This window comes from Salvia hispanica, chromosome 3, assembly GCF_023119035.1.
Source record: "Salvia hispanica cultivar TCC Black 2014 chromosome 3, UniMelb_Shisp_WGS_1.0, whole genome shotgun sequence".
Taxonomy (NCBI): domain Eukaryota; kingdom Viridiplantae; phylum Streptophyta; class Magnoliopsida; order Lamiales; family Lamiaceae; genus Salvia; species Salvia hispanica.
The window spans coordinates 41885-56882 of record NC_062967.1 but is presented as its reverse complement, the minus strand read 5'-3'; the positions used below and the strand labels follow the sequence as shown (position 1 = coordinate 56882).

Sequence of the window (14998 nt, the reverse complement as noted above, 5' to 3'; positions counted from 1 at the left end):
ACACCGATTCCTCAAAACATGATTCTGATTTAAAACGCAATTCAACCAGGACCATTACTTTTTTTCCAAAAACATAATCTTTAATTAAGTTTTCGACATTTTAACTATAAAAATAGAACTATAGGTCTAAGTGAGGAGAGAATACATATACTCTGCAGAGAGAGAGAGATGGCGGGGAAGCTGCTGCTGTCAACGGCATGCATAAGAAATGAAAACGGGAGCTTGTCGGCACAGCCGCTGTATCCATCGATGCCGAGTTACCCTAAGAGCACGAGCTTCTCATCGGACGAAGAAAAATGCATGGAGGGTTTGGAGGCGAAGGCCCTCTTCTCCGTCACCGGCATGACGTGCTCCGCCTGTGCTGCCTCAGTCGAGAAGGCCGTCAAGCGCCTCCCCGGGATCAAGGAAGCCGCCGTTGATGCCTTGAACCACCGTTCGCTTGTCGTGTTTTGCCCCGCTTTTGTCAATGTAAGTTTGTTTTATCACTCAGATTTGAAACATACACCTCGTTGCTTATTAGATTAAAAATTGATAGGGTTTATAACTTTTAACGCATATGCATCAATAGCCTTGTTATAACTATGTGTTGATTGAAAAAGGATTAAAGTTTCGATCTTCTATCATAATACTCTAATAACTTTTTTCTTTCTACGTCTCCTATTAGACTAGTGTATTATACGTATAACATATTACTCCATGATGCTAATTGTTTAATTTTGTTTGGCCTTTAAGGTAATATATGAATATGTTTTGGTAATATTATGCTCTATATATATAGTTACTAACAGGAATCTTAATTGTGGTAGTATAATTTTCTAGTAGCTGGATATCACGTAGACACGTAGTGTTATGATTTGTTTGTTACTCCATAAGACAACATAATCATACACTTATGCCATACATAGAGTATTGATAAAAAAAATATAAAGATAAGGTAAAAAAATATAAAGATAAGAAAAGTAAATATGCACTGATTCTCTAAATTACATAAATAGGATATCGTAAATTCGAGTACCAAATTCTATTTCTTACTACTATTTTTCTTTAACAGATTCGTATTTTTTTATTCTTCTAAAAAGTTATGACACTAAGAATTCCAATTAAAATTGTGCTGTCCACAACGATATCTGGCGTCGTCAAGTTCACTTCAAATTTCTTCACTTTAACCCGGTGAGATAAAAAAAACTGATGAGTACTACATTATGGAAGTATAATGTAGCGTTGATTAAATCGTCAATGATTCACCACATTTATATTAATTTTTGGCGTTATGATAAAGTTGGAGTTTGGGTTATTGATTCCATATTCATATTAACTTAGTCTACATTACAATTTATGGTTTGTTATATGGGTGTTTATCTTTGATAAAAAAAATATATATATACTTTACTCTAGTATGCTATTTTTTATATGAAGCTAGATACTTTATTCGAATTACATAGATTTTTTCCATGCAATACATTTTCCCTCGTTTTAACTTATACTAATAGTTTTTCAATTACCAGCCCATATAACATGCTTATAAATACTAGTACTAAAATTAATCAATGCATATACATTTTATAAATGATTATCATTTCGGGATATTGAAAACATTAACTAATGCTACTAAATAATAATAATAGTAGTAGTAATAATGTGGAGGTTGATAATGATACAGTAAATAGCAAGAATATGGTGTGCGTGCGTTGCTAGGCAAGTGTAAGTTTTGTAGATTAGTTAAGAATGGAGAAAATGTTTGATGGTGGTAGAAAAACAAGATTTAATTTATTTATGAAATGCAGGAAGAAGAGATCCGTGAAGCAATAGAAGACGCAGGATTCCAAGCCACATTGATACGAGAAGATTCCAGAAACAACGGCAACCGCCATCTCATCTGTCGAATCCTCATAAACAACCTCAACTGCATCTCCTGCTCCATCACCCTCCAATACTACTTATCATCCCTACACGGCGTCGCACAAGCTTCCACTTCCACCCACCACCTCCAAGTCCACTACGACCCACGCCTTGTCGACTGCGCCCAGATCCTCCAACTTGTCCACGACACCGGCTTCGAGGGCGTCCTCCTCACCACCGGCGAGGACAGGTGTACTGTGCACCTCCACCTCGACGGCCTCCCTGATCATACCCTCATCGGCAAGTCCCTCGGGGCTCTGCAAGGCGTCGAAGAGGTGACCTTCGACGCTGAGCTCAGCAAGCTCTCGATTTCCTACGAGCCCGATCTCGTAGGGCCTCGAGACTTTATTAAAACGATTGAGTCGTTTGAGGATGTGAAGGTGACCATCTTCTCCGGAAAGGGAGGAAGAGAGGCTGATCGCCAAATTGAAATCAAAGCATACTACACGTCTTTTCTATGGAGCTTATTCTTCACGCTTCCTGTGTTCCTCACGTCCATGGTGTTAATGTACGTCCCTGGCGTGAATCGCGTGTTGGAGGGCAAAATCGTAAATATGCTCACCGTGGGGACGGTTGTGCGGTGGGCTCTGACGACGCCGGTGCAGTTCATCATCGGCCGGCGGTTCTATGTCGGCGCGTACAAAGCTTTGAAGCGGAGAGCCGCGAATATGGACGTTTTGATCGCGTTGGGGACGAACGCTGCTTACTTGTATTCGGTTTATTCGGCCATCAGATCTGCGAGTTCGGATGATTTTGAATCAACGGATTTCTTCGAGACAAGCGCGATGCTGATCTCGTTCATTCTGTTGGGGAAGTATCTGGAGGTTGTGGCGAAGGGGAAGACGTCGGAGGCGATAGAGAAGCTGATGGATTTGTCGCCGGAGACGGCGACCCTGATGACGGCGGAGGGGGAGGAGGAGGAGATTGATAGTCGGTTGGTGCAGAAGAACGACGTGTTGAAGATCGTGCCTGGTGCTAAAGTGGCGTGTGATGGGGTAATTGTGTGGGGGCGGAGCCATGTGAGCGAGAGCATGATCACCGGAGAGTCGAAGCCGGTGGCGAAGGGGAAGGGAGACGCAGTGATCGGAGGGACGCTGAATGCGAACGGAGTCCTTCACGTTAGAGCGACCAAGGTGGGATCGGAGAGTGCCCTAGCGCAGATTGTGCGGCTGGTTGAATCAGCGCAGTTAGCCAGAGCTCCAGTGCAGAAATTCGCGGATCTCATTTCCAAATTCTTCGTCCCCCTGGTATGTCGATTGTACCTTTAGTCCACTAGCTGCACTGAGCGTGGCATAATATTGATTTGAATGGTGCAGGTTATAGTTGCGTCGATAAGCACGTGGTTTGGTTGGTTTTGGGCAGGGAAGCTGAAGGGGTATCCTGAATCCTGGATTCCTGGCTCAATGGATGGGTTTGAGCTTGCGCTTGAGTTTGGGATATCGGTGATGGTGATAGCGTGCCCATGCGCGCTTGGGTTGGCGACTCCAACTGCAGTCATGGTTGGTACTGGAGTTGGTGCTTCCCAAGGCGTGCTCATTAAAGGCGGGCATGCTTTGGAGAACACTCATAAGGTAAGAGTAAGAGAATTCATGTCTCATTTAGAATTTTTAACAAGACTCCACTTTCTCAACAGGTAAACTGCGTAGTCTTCGACAAGACAGGAACTCTCACAATCGGGGCGCCGGTCGTAGTCAATGCCAATCTCTTGAAAGACATCAACATTCAAGAATTTACTTCTCTTGCTGCTGCTGTCGAGGTATGTACATGGAGTATTATTATAGTGGAGTAGTATGTCAAGAATTTGTACTCTCAGATAAACATTCTTGATTAGGTGAACAGCGAGCATCCATTAGCAAAGGCGATAGTCGAGTACGCTAAAAAGTGCTGGCAACAAGACAATGAAGAAGAAAGCAGCTGCCCGATATGGCCGGAAGCGTGCGACTTTGAGGCCATAACAGGGCAGGGCGTGAAGGCAGTGGTTCGAGGAAGACAAGTGTTGATCGGAAACAAGAGCTTGATGTTGGATCACAGCGTCGATATCACCACAGATGTTGAAGAGAAACTCAAGGAAGCCGAAGGATTGGCCCAAACTGGGATTCTGATATCGTTTGACAGACAAGTGCATGGGATTCTTCTTGTGTCCGATCCATTGAAACCGGGGGCCCGAGAAGCCATCTCCATTCTCAAATCGATGAAGATTACTAGTATAATTATGACAGGTGATAATTTGGGAACTGCGAATGCGATTGCAAAAGAGGTGGGAATTGATGTTGTTTTCGCACAAGCTAAACCTCAAGACAAAGCACAAAAGGTGAAGGAACTACAGGCTGCAGGCAATGTGGTGGCCATGGTGGGTGACGGAATAAACGACTCACCAGCGCTGGTGGCAGCAGACGTGGGGGTGGCGATTGGTGCGGGCACAGATATTGCGATCGAGGCTGCGGACGTGGTGTTGATGAAGAGCAACCTCGAGGATGTTATAACTGCTATAGATCTTTCCAGGAAAACGTTTTGGAGAATTAGGCTTAATTATATATGGGCATTAGGGTACAACACTCTAGGGATTCCGCTTGCGGCAGGGGCGCTCTTCCCTTGGACTAGGTTCCGCCTGCCGCCGTGGCTGGCTGGCGCCGCTATGGCGGCCTCATCAGTTAGCGTGGTTTGCAGCTCTCTGTTGTTGAAGAACTATAAGAGGCCAAAGGTTCTTGATGCTCTCGCAATGCAACAAACACCTAATTTGTAACTCTATCTTAGATTCTACTGGTGTCTTATGTTGTAAATTAGTATTTGCATCCTTGATATAATGTTACGTTTTGACTTGGTATATTTTAAGAATTATGAAGAAAAGTAAGTGGAATAAGTTAATAAGGCATAGTGGAAGAGGTGTGGGTGATGTGTCCCAAATTCACTTACCCAAATTAGCAAAATGAGCTACTATATACAATTGTGAATATTCTATTATTGGCATGCACAAATTTTCACGATATTTTACGTTTGTACACTTATAGATGAGTATAACATCGGGCAACACATATAAGTAGGTTGATGTTAACATATGAGCAACATATTTGTAAATCATAATATGATTATGTATCGCATTAATGTACATAGCATATTTCGCGCCTTGAAACCATCGGAAGAGCAAACTTAACACCAATCAAAGAGCGATAGCTTTTATTCATAGGAAGTCATGATACTTTTGTACAAGTAATAGTGTAAATACCTAAATTTGGTTTTTGCACTTGACTTTAGATATTCATTGAGCTAGAGTAGTTGTTTTGTTTCTAACAACTATAATTTGTGACGCTGCAAAAGAAAGTTTTTATATACTCCATAAAAAGAATTTAAGCAGATAAATCTTTTGTACACAAATTCGGTCCTGAAAAAGATCCAGTTGGAATGCATGTGATAAGCACAAAAAAAGATTGAATGAAGATGTTTGGATAGCGGTAGCACATAAATACTGTACAAAATAACAATCCTAGTAAAACTGCATTCATTAGTTATACCCAACAACACCAATCCTATAACAATAATGAATATTCTAGTAAAATTAACTAAGCAAAGAATTTGGAAAAAGTTTAAATATTTGAGGTATTGATCTAACGTTTAAAAAAAACATGTATTAGCTGCAAATTGCAGAGCTCATAATAGTCTGCTTCCCACATAAGGTGGGAGAGTATCATGTAGCAAATGCACAAGCCGCATAAGAGTATGCTATTTATTTATACACAGATCTCTGGGAAGAAAACCAGTAAAGCTCATATACCAGCTTAAATTAAAGATGCGCATAGGTGTTCCTTTAGAGAGCTCCCTCAGCATGACACATTTGGTATTGCATCTATGCGCTTGCACCAAAAACTCGAATCCTTTGTTCAATTGGAACGCAGCAATATGGGCATGTAGCTTTACCTTTCTTCCCATAGTTGTCGTTACAGTTTGCACATATCACTTGATGGGCGCAAGGAAGAAAAACGACAGAAACTTCATCTTTCATGCAAATCATGCATTCCCTATCACAGCTGACCTCCTTTTCTGAAGAGTCTTCAAATTGATCGAGTTCATGCAGCAACCTTGCAAGGGCTTCTCCTCGGGAATTTACACCATTAGAGTTTTCTGTCCATAAACCATTGGCCTGACTTTCTACCTCGGTTAATTGTGCCGATTCTTTAAGGCGAGCATATTCTTGCTCAAGGCGCTGGAGATCATCTTTGTGGCGCTGGAAATCTATCTCTATCTTTAGCCGCAGAGCCTCAAGCTTCCTTTTGTTATTATACTCAGAAGCTTCTTTAAGGCGTCGCTCTTCCTCCAACTGTGTGACAACTAGTTCTTTAGCCTTCTGCTCCTGCCTCCACTTTGCCTTTCATATGGAAGTTCAAACACACAAAATTATTTGCTACTAACTTTAATAAGCCCAAGTTTACAGTAAATGGGGTAACAAGTTACAGCATTTCTAGGTAAGAGAAGATCAGAAACCAACCCATTCCGAAAAAGGAGCTTTCCTTAAACAAGTTAGCTAACCACATAGATGATTATTCACTTTAATGCAGAAAGAAACATGTATGGAGTTATATTTGGTAAAATCAGAAACCAACCCATTCCAAAAAAAACTTTCCTTAAACAAGTCAGCTAACTGCATAGTTGAAGAAAGAAACATGTATGGAGTTAAACAATGAAGATGTAATAGGCATAACCCAACATATAGCAGAAGATTTGAATTTAGCATAAAATGCAACATAATGTAAGCTAAGTAAAACTGAAGCATGCAGAACCATTTAGTTTTACATCAAAGACATCATTAAAAATATTGCTAATACATTACAGGCAATGTAATGGATTTCAATTATGACATTCAGTGCCATCCCTAGTAAAACAATTATAAGATAATCATAGAAGAAACAATATCTTAATACTGCAGGGCTATATAGACCATAGAATACATAATCAAACAACATATATCTTCACCAGATCGATTGCTCCAGGAAAAGAATTGAAGACTTAACTCCAAGAAAAAGTTGTCGGTTTTATGATAGAATTCTAGCAGCAATGTCAATTTCTAATTAGATCACACTAAGATCCTAAAAGGCAAGATGCATGACCCTGAGACTCATAAATGTTCTCAATATGGGTGCCAAGAGTCTTTCTCCCAAAGAGTCCGATAGCAAAGTAAAATTACATAGTTTTAGCATATAAGAATATGTCTGCACACAGTGTCACACGTACCCATGAATATATGCTAGTATGCTACTAATATGCATATGGAGAAATCTGTATGTGAATATGTTAGTAATATTTCTCAGTGGATATAGGTGCACCGAGCATGATCAAATCATTACATATGGTATATGGATATTCAACATCACCTATTGTCATGTAGCACGCTTAGGGAAATCAAATGCTATAACAATTTGCCAGCTTTCCTGTATGAAGAAATAATATGGATAGAGATTGATTTTTAGAAAAGCTCTTTTCACTATGCATACCTCTGCTTCCTTTGTGGCTACCTCAATCTGAGCCAATTCCTGATGTAACTCTGAGATCTTCTGTTTCTCTGCAGTAATATCTTCCTGCATCTTAGTTTTCTGCTTCTCCCATGCTAGAAGCCTCTTAAGGCACTTTTTTTCCCTCTTTGCAACTTCCAAACAGGTTGTGACCGATTCAGATGCACTTAATTTCGATGCTTCCATCTCTGCTCTAATTTCTGCATTCTCGGTCTCAAGCTTCCTAACAGCAGCATTTGCACGATCAACTTGACCGCTAGCCATCCTTAGAGCATTCTCCATCTCAGTCAGCCTCTTCAGGGTGGTGTCTTCAAGGGTCTGCTTTCCCTTTTTCAGGCGCTGAGTTTCCTCTCTCTCCATTCTCAACATCTTCAGCTCGGTCAAATCATGACTGAGCTTTCTTGCAGCTTGCATTGCCTTCTGGTGAGCCCACTCTTTACGTTCCTTCACCTGTTTCTCTAAGTCCTTTATCTGATGGATCAAACTAAGGATCATTTCATCTTTTTGATCCAATGACACTTGTTCATTATTCTCATCAAGATTCAAGTCCTGAAACTTGCTCATCACTGAGTTAACTACATCTTGATTCTTTGCATACTGGGATTCATCACTGTCCCCAACTGCAACTGCAGGTGTCGTACCACACCCACCAGATGTATTCCCACCAGATAAAGAACTGGGGCAGGCCTGTGATTGGCTGTGAAACTGTTTAGAATTTGCCCTAAATCCTGCAGCAAACATAGCAACATTTCTTTTCAATAGGTTCTTCATTGATGGACTGAGGTTAAATCTCTTTGGACACTCAATCTCTCTCTGCAAAGCCATTTCTGATGCATAAGACAAAAATCCGTTCATTCCGTGCATTGGAAACTCTGATGTTCCACCATTCCCAAATCCCCAGCCACCATGAAACCTACAGAGTGCAGGTGCAACACCAACAGGTCCCCCATTACTAATAACTCCCTCTGGGCTCCCACCACCACTTGCGGAGACACCCTCAATCCCACTCCCAATGACAGTATTAATACTACTGCTCCCACCTCCACTGGGGGATGGCAAAACTGGAATTTCCATCACACTGGCACGGCCAACATGGAGATCACTCATAAGCAAACACCACATAGCATCACCCTTGGTCAGATGGGGCTTCACTTGTTGCAACAAACAAACCATTCCAGCAAGTGAATACTCCTCCAGCTGCCTCAAGTCCACAAATGAGGGCTCAGGCTCAGGCTCATCACCATTCCCCTCATTACTGCCACCACTATTCAGATAAGCCAAAGAATTATGCAAAATGTTTGTCAAAACATCCATCCCACCATAACAATGCCCGTTCCTTAAAATCGCTCTCAGTGCCACCTCCTCATCATAACCCAATGCAACAAGCTTATTTATCGCCTCACTATACAAAAACTCCAAATTCTTCAGCAGTATCTCCTCCAATTGTTCCTCTGTGCAGTAACCCCACCCATTATCCTCAAACACAGAGCTCGCATTTGCAGCTGGCATCAACATCGGGCTCTGCTTCAGAGCATTCAGAGCCATGTGGTAATTTTTAGGTCTAATCCCCGCTTGCAAATTCCCAGATTTATCTACATTACCATTTGTGTTAATGGTGCTGGAATGATCCGATTCGGCCTTAACCGATCGGGTCCTCCGATTAGTACGGATATGTTTCTCTCTAACAGTACAGCCCATCACACGAAATCCCTCAATCAATAAAATCAACCAGCGACTATAACCCTACAATAAAGCGGAAATAAATAAATAAATAATAATAGAGACACGGATACGTGTACGTAAAAAACCGAGAATCTGGCGGCAGAGACTTACCGTAAAACGATTATTCCGGCGATCAAAATTAGTGTGCTAGAGATTTCTTGCTTGGCGGTAGTGGTGGAGAAGGTATGCTTTAGGAGAAATGGAATTTGTAGCAGCTGCCAAAATGAGTGGGCTCTTTGCCGGATACGGGTCATAATCCGAATGAGACGGGTTCGGGTCGAGTAAGGATTCCTAAAAAGATTCGTTTTTTTGAGTTTACTCACTTTATTCCACAGAGTCCTATTTGAGTTTGGCTCGTGTTTCAAGATGTATAAAGAAAAATTAGTGAAAAAATAGTGGAATGTCTCACTTTTACATATTTATTTTATAATAAAATATAAGTAGAATGTTTGGTCTAATAACATTTATGAAATATTCTAATTAGGACTGTTAAAATGGGACAGAATAAAATAAAAAATTGAAACTGCCAAATTGGAACGGAAGGAGTATTAATTTTTTTAAATTTCAACTGAATATTAACTCTTATCTATTCACTCAGATCCATAAAATATTATACTTATTGTGGTATGAAATTTTAATAAAAATTAGAGTAATTTTTTGGTAACATAACATTTGAGGTTTTGTCCCAATTTTAGATCATCGGCAAATAATATCACGAACTTAACTTTGGATTTGTTATTTTCCATGAGTGAAAAAAATTTCGCTATATTAATAGATTGAAAGATTTGCGAATTTAATCTCAAATTCCGAAAGACCTGCAAATTGAGTCCCTTTTTTCTGGAATTTTTCTATTAGTAAAAGATAAACACAAACTACCAAAAGATTGATGTAGGCATTGAAAAAATAATTAATGAAACTCCAACTAGTTGATTTTGCCGTTGAAAGAATTAGTACAAGATAAACACAAACTACCAACATAATCAAGTGAACTTGTGAACTTTTATAAATGCAATTTTTACAACATAAAATGCACGTCTTGAATTTGATGTATGGCATTTTAGAATACTAGTTTACATGAACTCGTGTACCTACAATTTGCATCTAGCCCTTGGAACTGTACCTGCATCTTCCATACCGCCGACAATTTCACCTTAGGAAGAAAAACAGGATTGATCAGTAGGCATCTACAAGAATATCTTGATGATTTCAGGCCAGCAGCAGCAACTGTCCCGTTTCGATGGCTTACGAGTGTTTCTCCCAGATTACTCGAATGAGAACCATTCTGCTCAAGAGGGATCTTAAGCTTGCTGCTACCATTTGATGCATAGGTGATCCTCTTAGCCTCGCTCAAGAATCCGATGGATCGCCACGCGTCAGCAACGAGTAGTATTGTTTTCTCCGGAGGAGGAACGCCTTTCTCCTCCATAACTTGGAGGAACTCCTCTGCTTTCCATGGCTGTTTCGCTTCTCCATATCCCCATATGAGAGTGTCGAAAGTCTTCAAGTTTGGAGAGACGTCCATTTCACACATCTTCTCATACATTCTGAGAGCATGTTGCATTTTTCCAGCGCTACACCATCCACTTATGATTGTAGTGAAGATTACTTCATTAGGATAAACCCCCGATTTCACCATGGATGTCAGGAGTCCCTCTGCCTTGTCGGGTTCCCCAGCACGCACATAGCCTTTTGCTAGGATGCTGTATACATGGATGTCTGGTTCTATTCCCGCCTTAGCCATGTCATCGAATATTTCTTGGCACTTGTCCATAAGTCCAGTGGAACTCCAGGCATCCATGATGGTGCTGAATGTTACAACGTCAGGTTTTACACCGAATTCTTCCATCAATGACAACATCTGTCACAGAACATTACAGAATTCCATAAGATCAAAAGTAAAGGTTAGACAGATAATGCAGCATACCCATTGCTTAAATGATGTCAACTTAATAGAGCAACTATATCTAATAAAACATCACAGAAACGCCCATGATATCCACACATTAGACATATACTTTATGAAGAATCTATGTTTTCCACTGGTGGAGTAATCATGCAAAATGTTTCTATAATAGGAACATCTATGGTAAAACAAAACATAGAAATACATTACCTCATCAACCCCACTAGGGTCATTGTTTTCCAGAAATCCGTTGATAAGTGAGTTAAAAATAACAAGGTTTGGATGCACTCTGAGATCCTTCATTCTGTACAAAAATCTCAAAGCATCAGTCATGTTTCCTTCCTTGCAGTAGCCATTCACGACAATGCCACAACTTCGCTCATTCGGTTGCAGCTTTGCATTTTGCATCTGGATAATCATAGCTTCAGCTCTGCTAGTTTCACCTTTTTTGGCATAGGCTTTTGCAATGGTGTTGAATGTCACAGCATCAGCTTTAAGTCCAGCTGAAATCATTCTCTGCACAATATTCCATGCTTCTTCTATATCACCCTTGTTACACCAAGCTCGTACAAGAATATTGTATGTCCTGTCATTGGGTTTCACATGCTCTTGTAACATGGAATCCAATAGTTTCAGAGATTCTTCAGGCTTACCTATAATTCCGTATCCTTTAATCAAAGTGTTGAAGGTGCTGGTTGTTGGCTTACACCCTTTCTCTTTCATTTTCTTGAATATTTTTATCGCCTCCTTCATATTTCCAGATTCAGAGAAAGCGTTGATCATTGCATTGAAGAATATTGAGTCGGGTTTAAGTCCATCGTGTTCTATCTTGGAAAGGAGAGAAGTAATGGACTTGAAATGTTTTAGCAGCGTGAGAGCAGCCAAAAGAGTAGTGTATGTTACAAGAGTGGGCTTGTGTCCCTCTTCGATTAAAGCTTTGAAAATGGCATGGACTTCGCGAGGCTTTCCTCTCTCTATCAGAACATTCATCAACTTAGTTCTTGAGCGAACTGTTTGGCAACTGTTATTACTCAAGCAGGACAGGCAGAGAGATTCATTATGTGAACTTATAGGAGCTGAAAAAGAACGATTTTGCTTCTCTTTGGTATGAGGCCCCTGCAAAAGCAACACATACTGGATGAAATATGTCAAAACAATATAGCTTCATTCAAAGGGATGAATGAGTTTTACTAGTTTATCAATTCAATGGATCCTATTTCCAAACCTCTCTAAGTTCAAACGATTTTTAGGCATCCATCCAAATTCCCACAAAATCCGTCTCTGATTTTATAACAAGACTAAAGAGATTGTAGATAAACTAGAGTTGTTGCTGCAAATGATAAAGTTTTTAGATCTGCCCCAACCCTTCCACAAGACTAACACAAGTTAAAGTTTGCATAGCATAAATAACGAACAAAGAGTTTCAATGAGATAAGTAGTTTGTGAAATGAAATATTACTGTCTTGTTTGATGGCCTGGCTTTGGCGCTGCCCGTCATCGCCTCATTTTGCTGCTTTCCAACTGCCATTGACTGAATACTTTCTTTACTATAGTCGCCCATCAGTTATATCTGACTACCGAAAGAAAATGGGCAACCCTTTCTGGCTGATTTTGCATGCTAGTTCCTTGTAGTTGTACATGCCATAGCATCCTAGTAAAAGATGGTTCTCATTTTGGAGAAATCCTACAAAGAAACAAGCCATTGCTGATCAAAGAACTCTTGACGACAGGGATAAATTCTCCTTTAATGGAATCACTTGCATCTAAAAATAACTACTCCTCCCCAAAGTCGAAGGAAAGCAGTTAGGCTAATCCCACTGATGCTTTCACAATGTGAATGATCAGGAGGATTCATATAGGGATTAATTGCCTATAAATGCCTGAATATTAGCACCATTCGGTTTGTAGCAAAATTCACACTCCCAATCGTTATTGTTTACTAGGAAGATGACATGTCGAGCTTAATAATGACTGTGATCAATCCATCAAATAAACAACGAATTAGCTTGATTTTTTATCAAATCCATCATATAAACAACTGTTCATACTTTTAATGGTTGCCACACGAGGGGATATATTATGCAAATGAGAATCTGGACTGAGCAAGCATTAATTCATCAATAAACAGAAACCCCAGAAATTTAGCTGCATCGCAAGAGCCAAGAAATGCAAGAAAGAAAAAAGATAAGTCAATTCTTGACGACTGAAGGTTGTGTGTGAGAGGTGTACCTGAAGATGCAATTTGCATGGAAGTGAAAATACGGACGTGAAAACAGAGTGTTGTACATTTGTATGGTAGAGAGAGAGAGATCTCACTAGAGTTGCAGTCGCAGATGCAAGAAAGCAATCTTATCCACACAATATTATCAAGAATATGGAGATTTTGTAACAGCGTGTGCTGCTCTGAGGCTGCTATTTAAATTTAAGGGAACCCCATTAAATATAGTCAGCATTTTTATGGGAACACAGCCTGCCACGTCATTCTTCATTTTCTTTTTGTTTTTTTATGCTGTTTTTAACCTATACTCCCTTCTAACACCATTAGGGCATTCGCAACACGTCTCGTGCATGACTTGGCGAGACAATGTTGCAGGCAGCTCGTCTCGTGGAGGTTCGCCGGAGAGAGGGAGTTGGCGAGCTAGCGCACCCCACGTGGCACACTGGTGTTTGGAGTCGTATTATGACTGTTTGATTTTAATTTTTTTATTTTGAAAAATAAAAATTTTACTAAAATTAATTTAAAAAAAAAATCCACTTTCCAAACATATTTTTACCCTTTTTTCTACTCCCTCCGTCCGCCATTAGGAGTCCCGGTTTACCATTTTTCGTTCGTTCGTCATTAGGAGTCTTGATTCACTTTTTTACTATAAATGATAGATAGATCTCACTTTCCACTAACTCATTCCACTCACATAAACATGAAAATAGTACTCCATCCGTCCACGAAAAATAGACCACATTGTGAATGACATGGGTTTTAATGTGAAATTGGTAAAGTAAGAGAAAAGGGAAAAAAGTAAAAAGTGGAGTCCGTATTATTAGTATTGTTTAATTGTGTTAGGTAGCAAGTTTGGGGTCCTTTTTCAAACTTGTCTACTTTTCGTGGATAAAAAAATCGCAAATGTGGTCTATTTTTCGTGGACGGGGAGTGTATAACTTTTCAGGATTCTGAATCAGGTATTCTTTTGCTAGTTTCTGGATTCTTACATATTAAGGTTTTTAATAGAGTGGAGTATAATCTTATACTACTACAACTACTACTACTACTACTACTATTATTATTATTATTTTATTTATAATTGTTATTATTATTATATTTATAATTGTTATTATAATTATTATCTTATTAAATAATGATAGTATAATTATTTAAATTTTGTATCATATAATAAATAATGGAGTAATATTATTACTATTTTACTAATAATTAATCAACAAAGCCTTAATGCAATTTTGAAATTATAAATTTAATTCAACTATAAAATCAATAAATAATTATAACTATATATTTACTTATGATTATAATAATATACACTAATAAATTAGAAAATCTTATTTAAATTATTTGAATTATCATTACAATAATAAATAAAACAATATATTATTATAATTATTTGTAATTAATATTTTATTAAAAAAACAATATTATGCTATCAAAATTATTGTTATTATTATGATTATTAAATCTATAAAATTTAAAATCTTGATATTTAAGTCGTTAGGAATCTTATTCAAAGGACTCATAATGCTCGAACCATTTTTCCTTGCCATCTGTAATCCCAGACCAAACATGGCCTAAGATCACTATAACAATTGAAAGACTACATCAAATTAAGCAGCATTGACAAAGAAATTTCAGGTGCTGTTTTGTTTCTTTTATGAAGGACACTCCTCTTGAAATAGCTTAATCTGATCTGGAATTTTTTATCATCCAATCCAATCGCTTTCTGCTCATCTGTCGGAGATGAATTCG

General features: G+C 39.1%; 3 protein-coding genes across 3 annotated transcripts; 1 reads left to right on the top strand and 2 right to left on the bottom strand.

Moving 5' to 3' along the window:
- Positions 1 to 4725, top strand: LOC125213117 (probable copper-transporting ATPase HMA5). The gene is made up of 5 exons (XM_048113484.1): positions 1 to 468; positions 1785 to 3146; positions 3216 to 3470; positions 3533 to 3655; positions 3731 to 4725. Exons 1-5 carry the CDS (start codon positions 169 to 171, stop codon positions 4640 to 4642), a joined length of 2952 nt encoding a protein of 983 aa, XP_047969441.1. The 5' UTR covers positions 1 to 168; the 3' UTR covers positions 4643 to 4725.
- Positions 4726 to 5502: 777 nt separating this feature from the next.
- Positions 5503 to 9368, bottom strand: LOC125213119 (MND1-interacting protein 1-like). The gene is made up of 3 exons (XM_048113485.1): positions 9234 to 9368; positions 7383 to 9143; positions 5503 to 6259 (listed from the first exon to the last, which is right to left on the bottom strand). The coding sequence occupies exons 2-3, from the start codon at positions 9096 to 9098 to the stop codon at positions 5741 to 5743; spliced, it is 2235 nt and encodes a 744-aa protein (XP_047969442.1). The 5' UTR covers positions 9099 to 9143; positions 9234 to 9368; the 3' UTR covers positions 5503 to 5740.
- Positions 9369 to 10011: 643 nt separating this feature from the next.
- LOC125213120 (pentatricopeptide repeat-containing protein At5g21222-like) lies at positions 10012 to 13412 on the bottom strand. Its single transcript, XM_048113486.1, has 4 exons — positions 13255 to 13412; positions 12485 to 12709; positions 11236 to 12141; positions 10012 to 10980 (listed from the first exon to the last, which is right to left on the bottom strand). The coding sequence occupies exons 2-4, from the start codon at positions 12584 to 12586 to the stop codon at positions 10180 to 10182; spliced, it is 1809 nt and encodes a 602-aa protein (XP_047969443.1). The 5' UTR covers positions 12587 to 12709; positions 13255 to 13412; the 3' UTR covers positions 10012 to 10179.
- Between the last annotated feature and the right edge of the window lie 1586 nt (positions 13413 to 14998).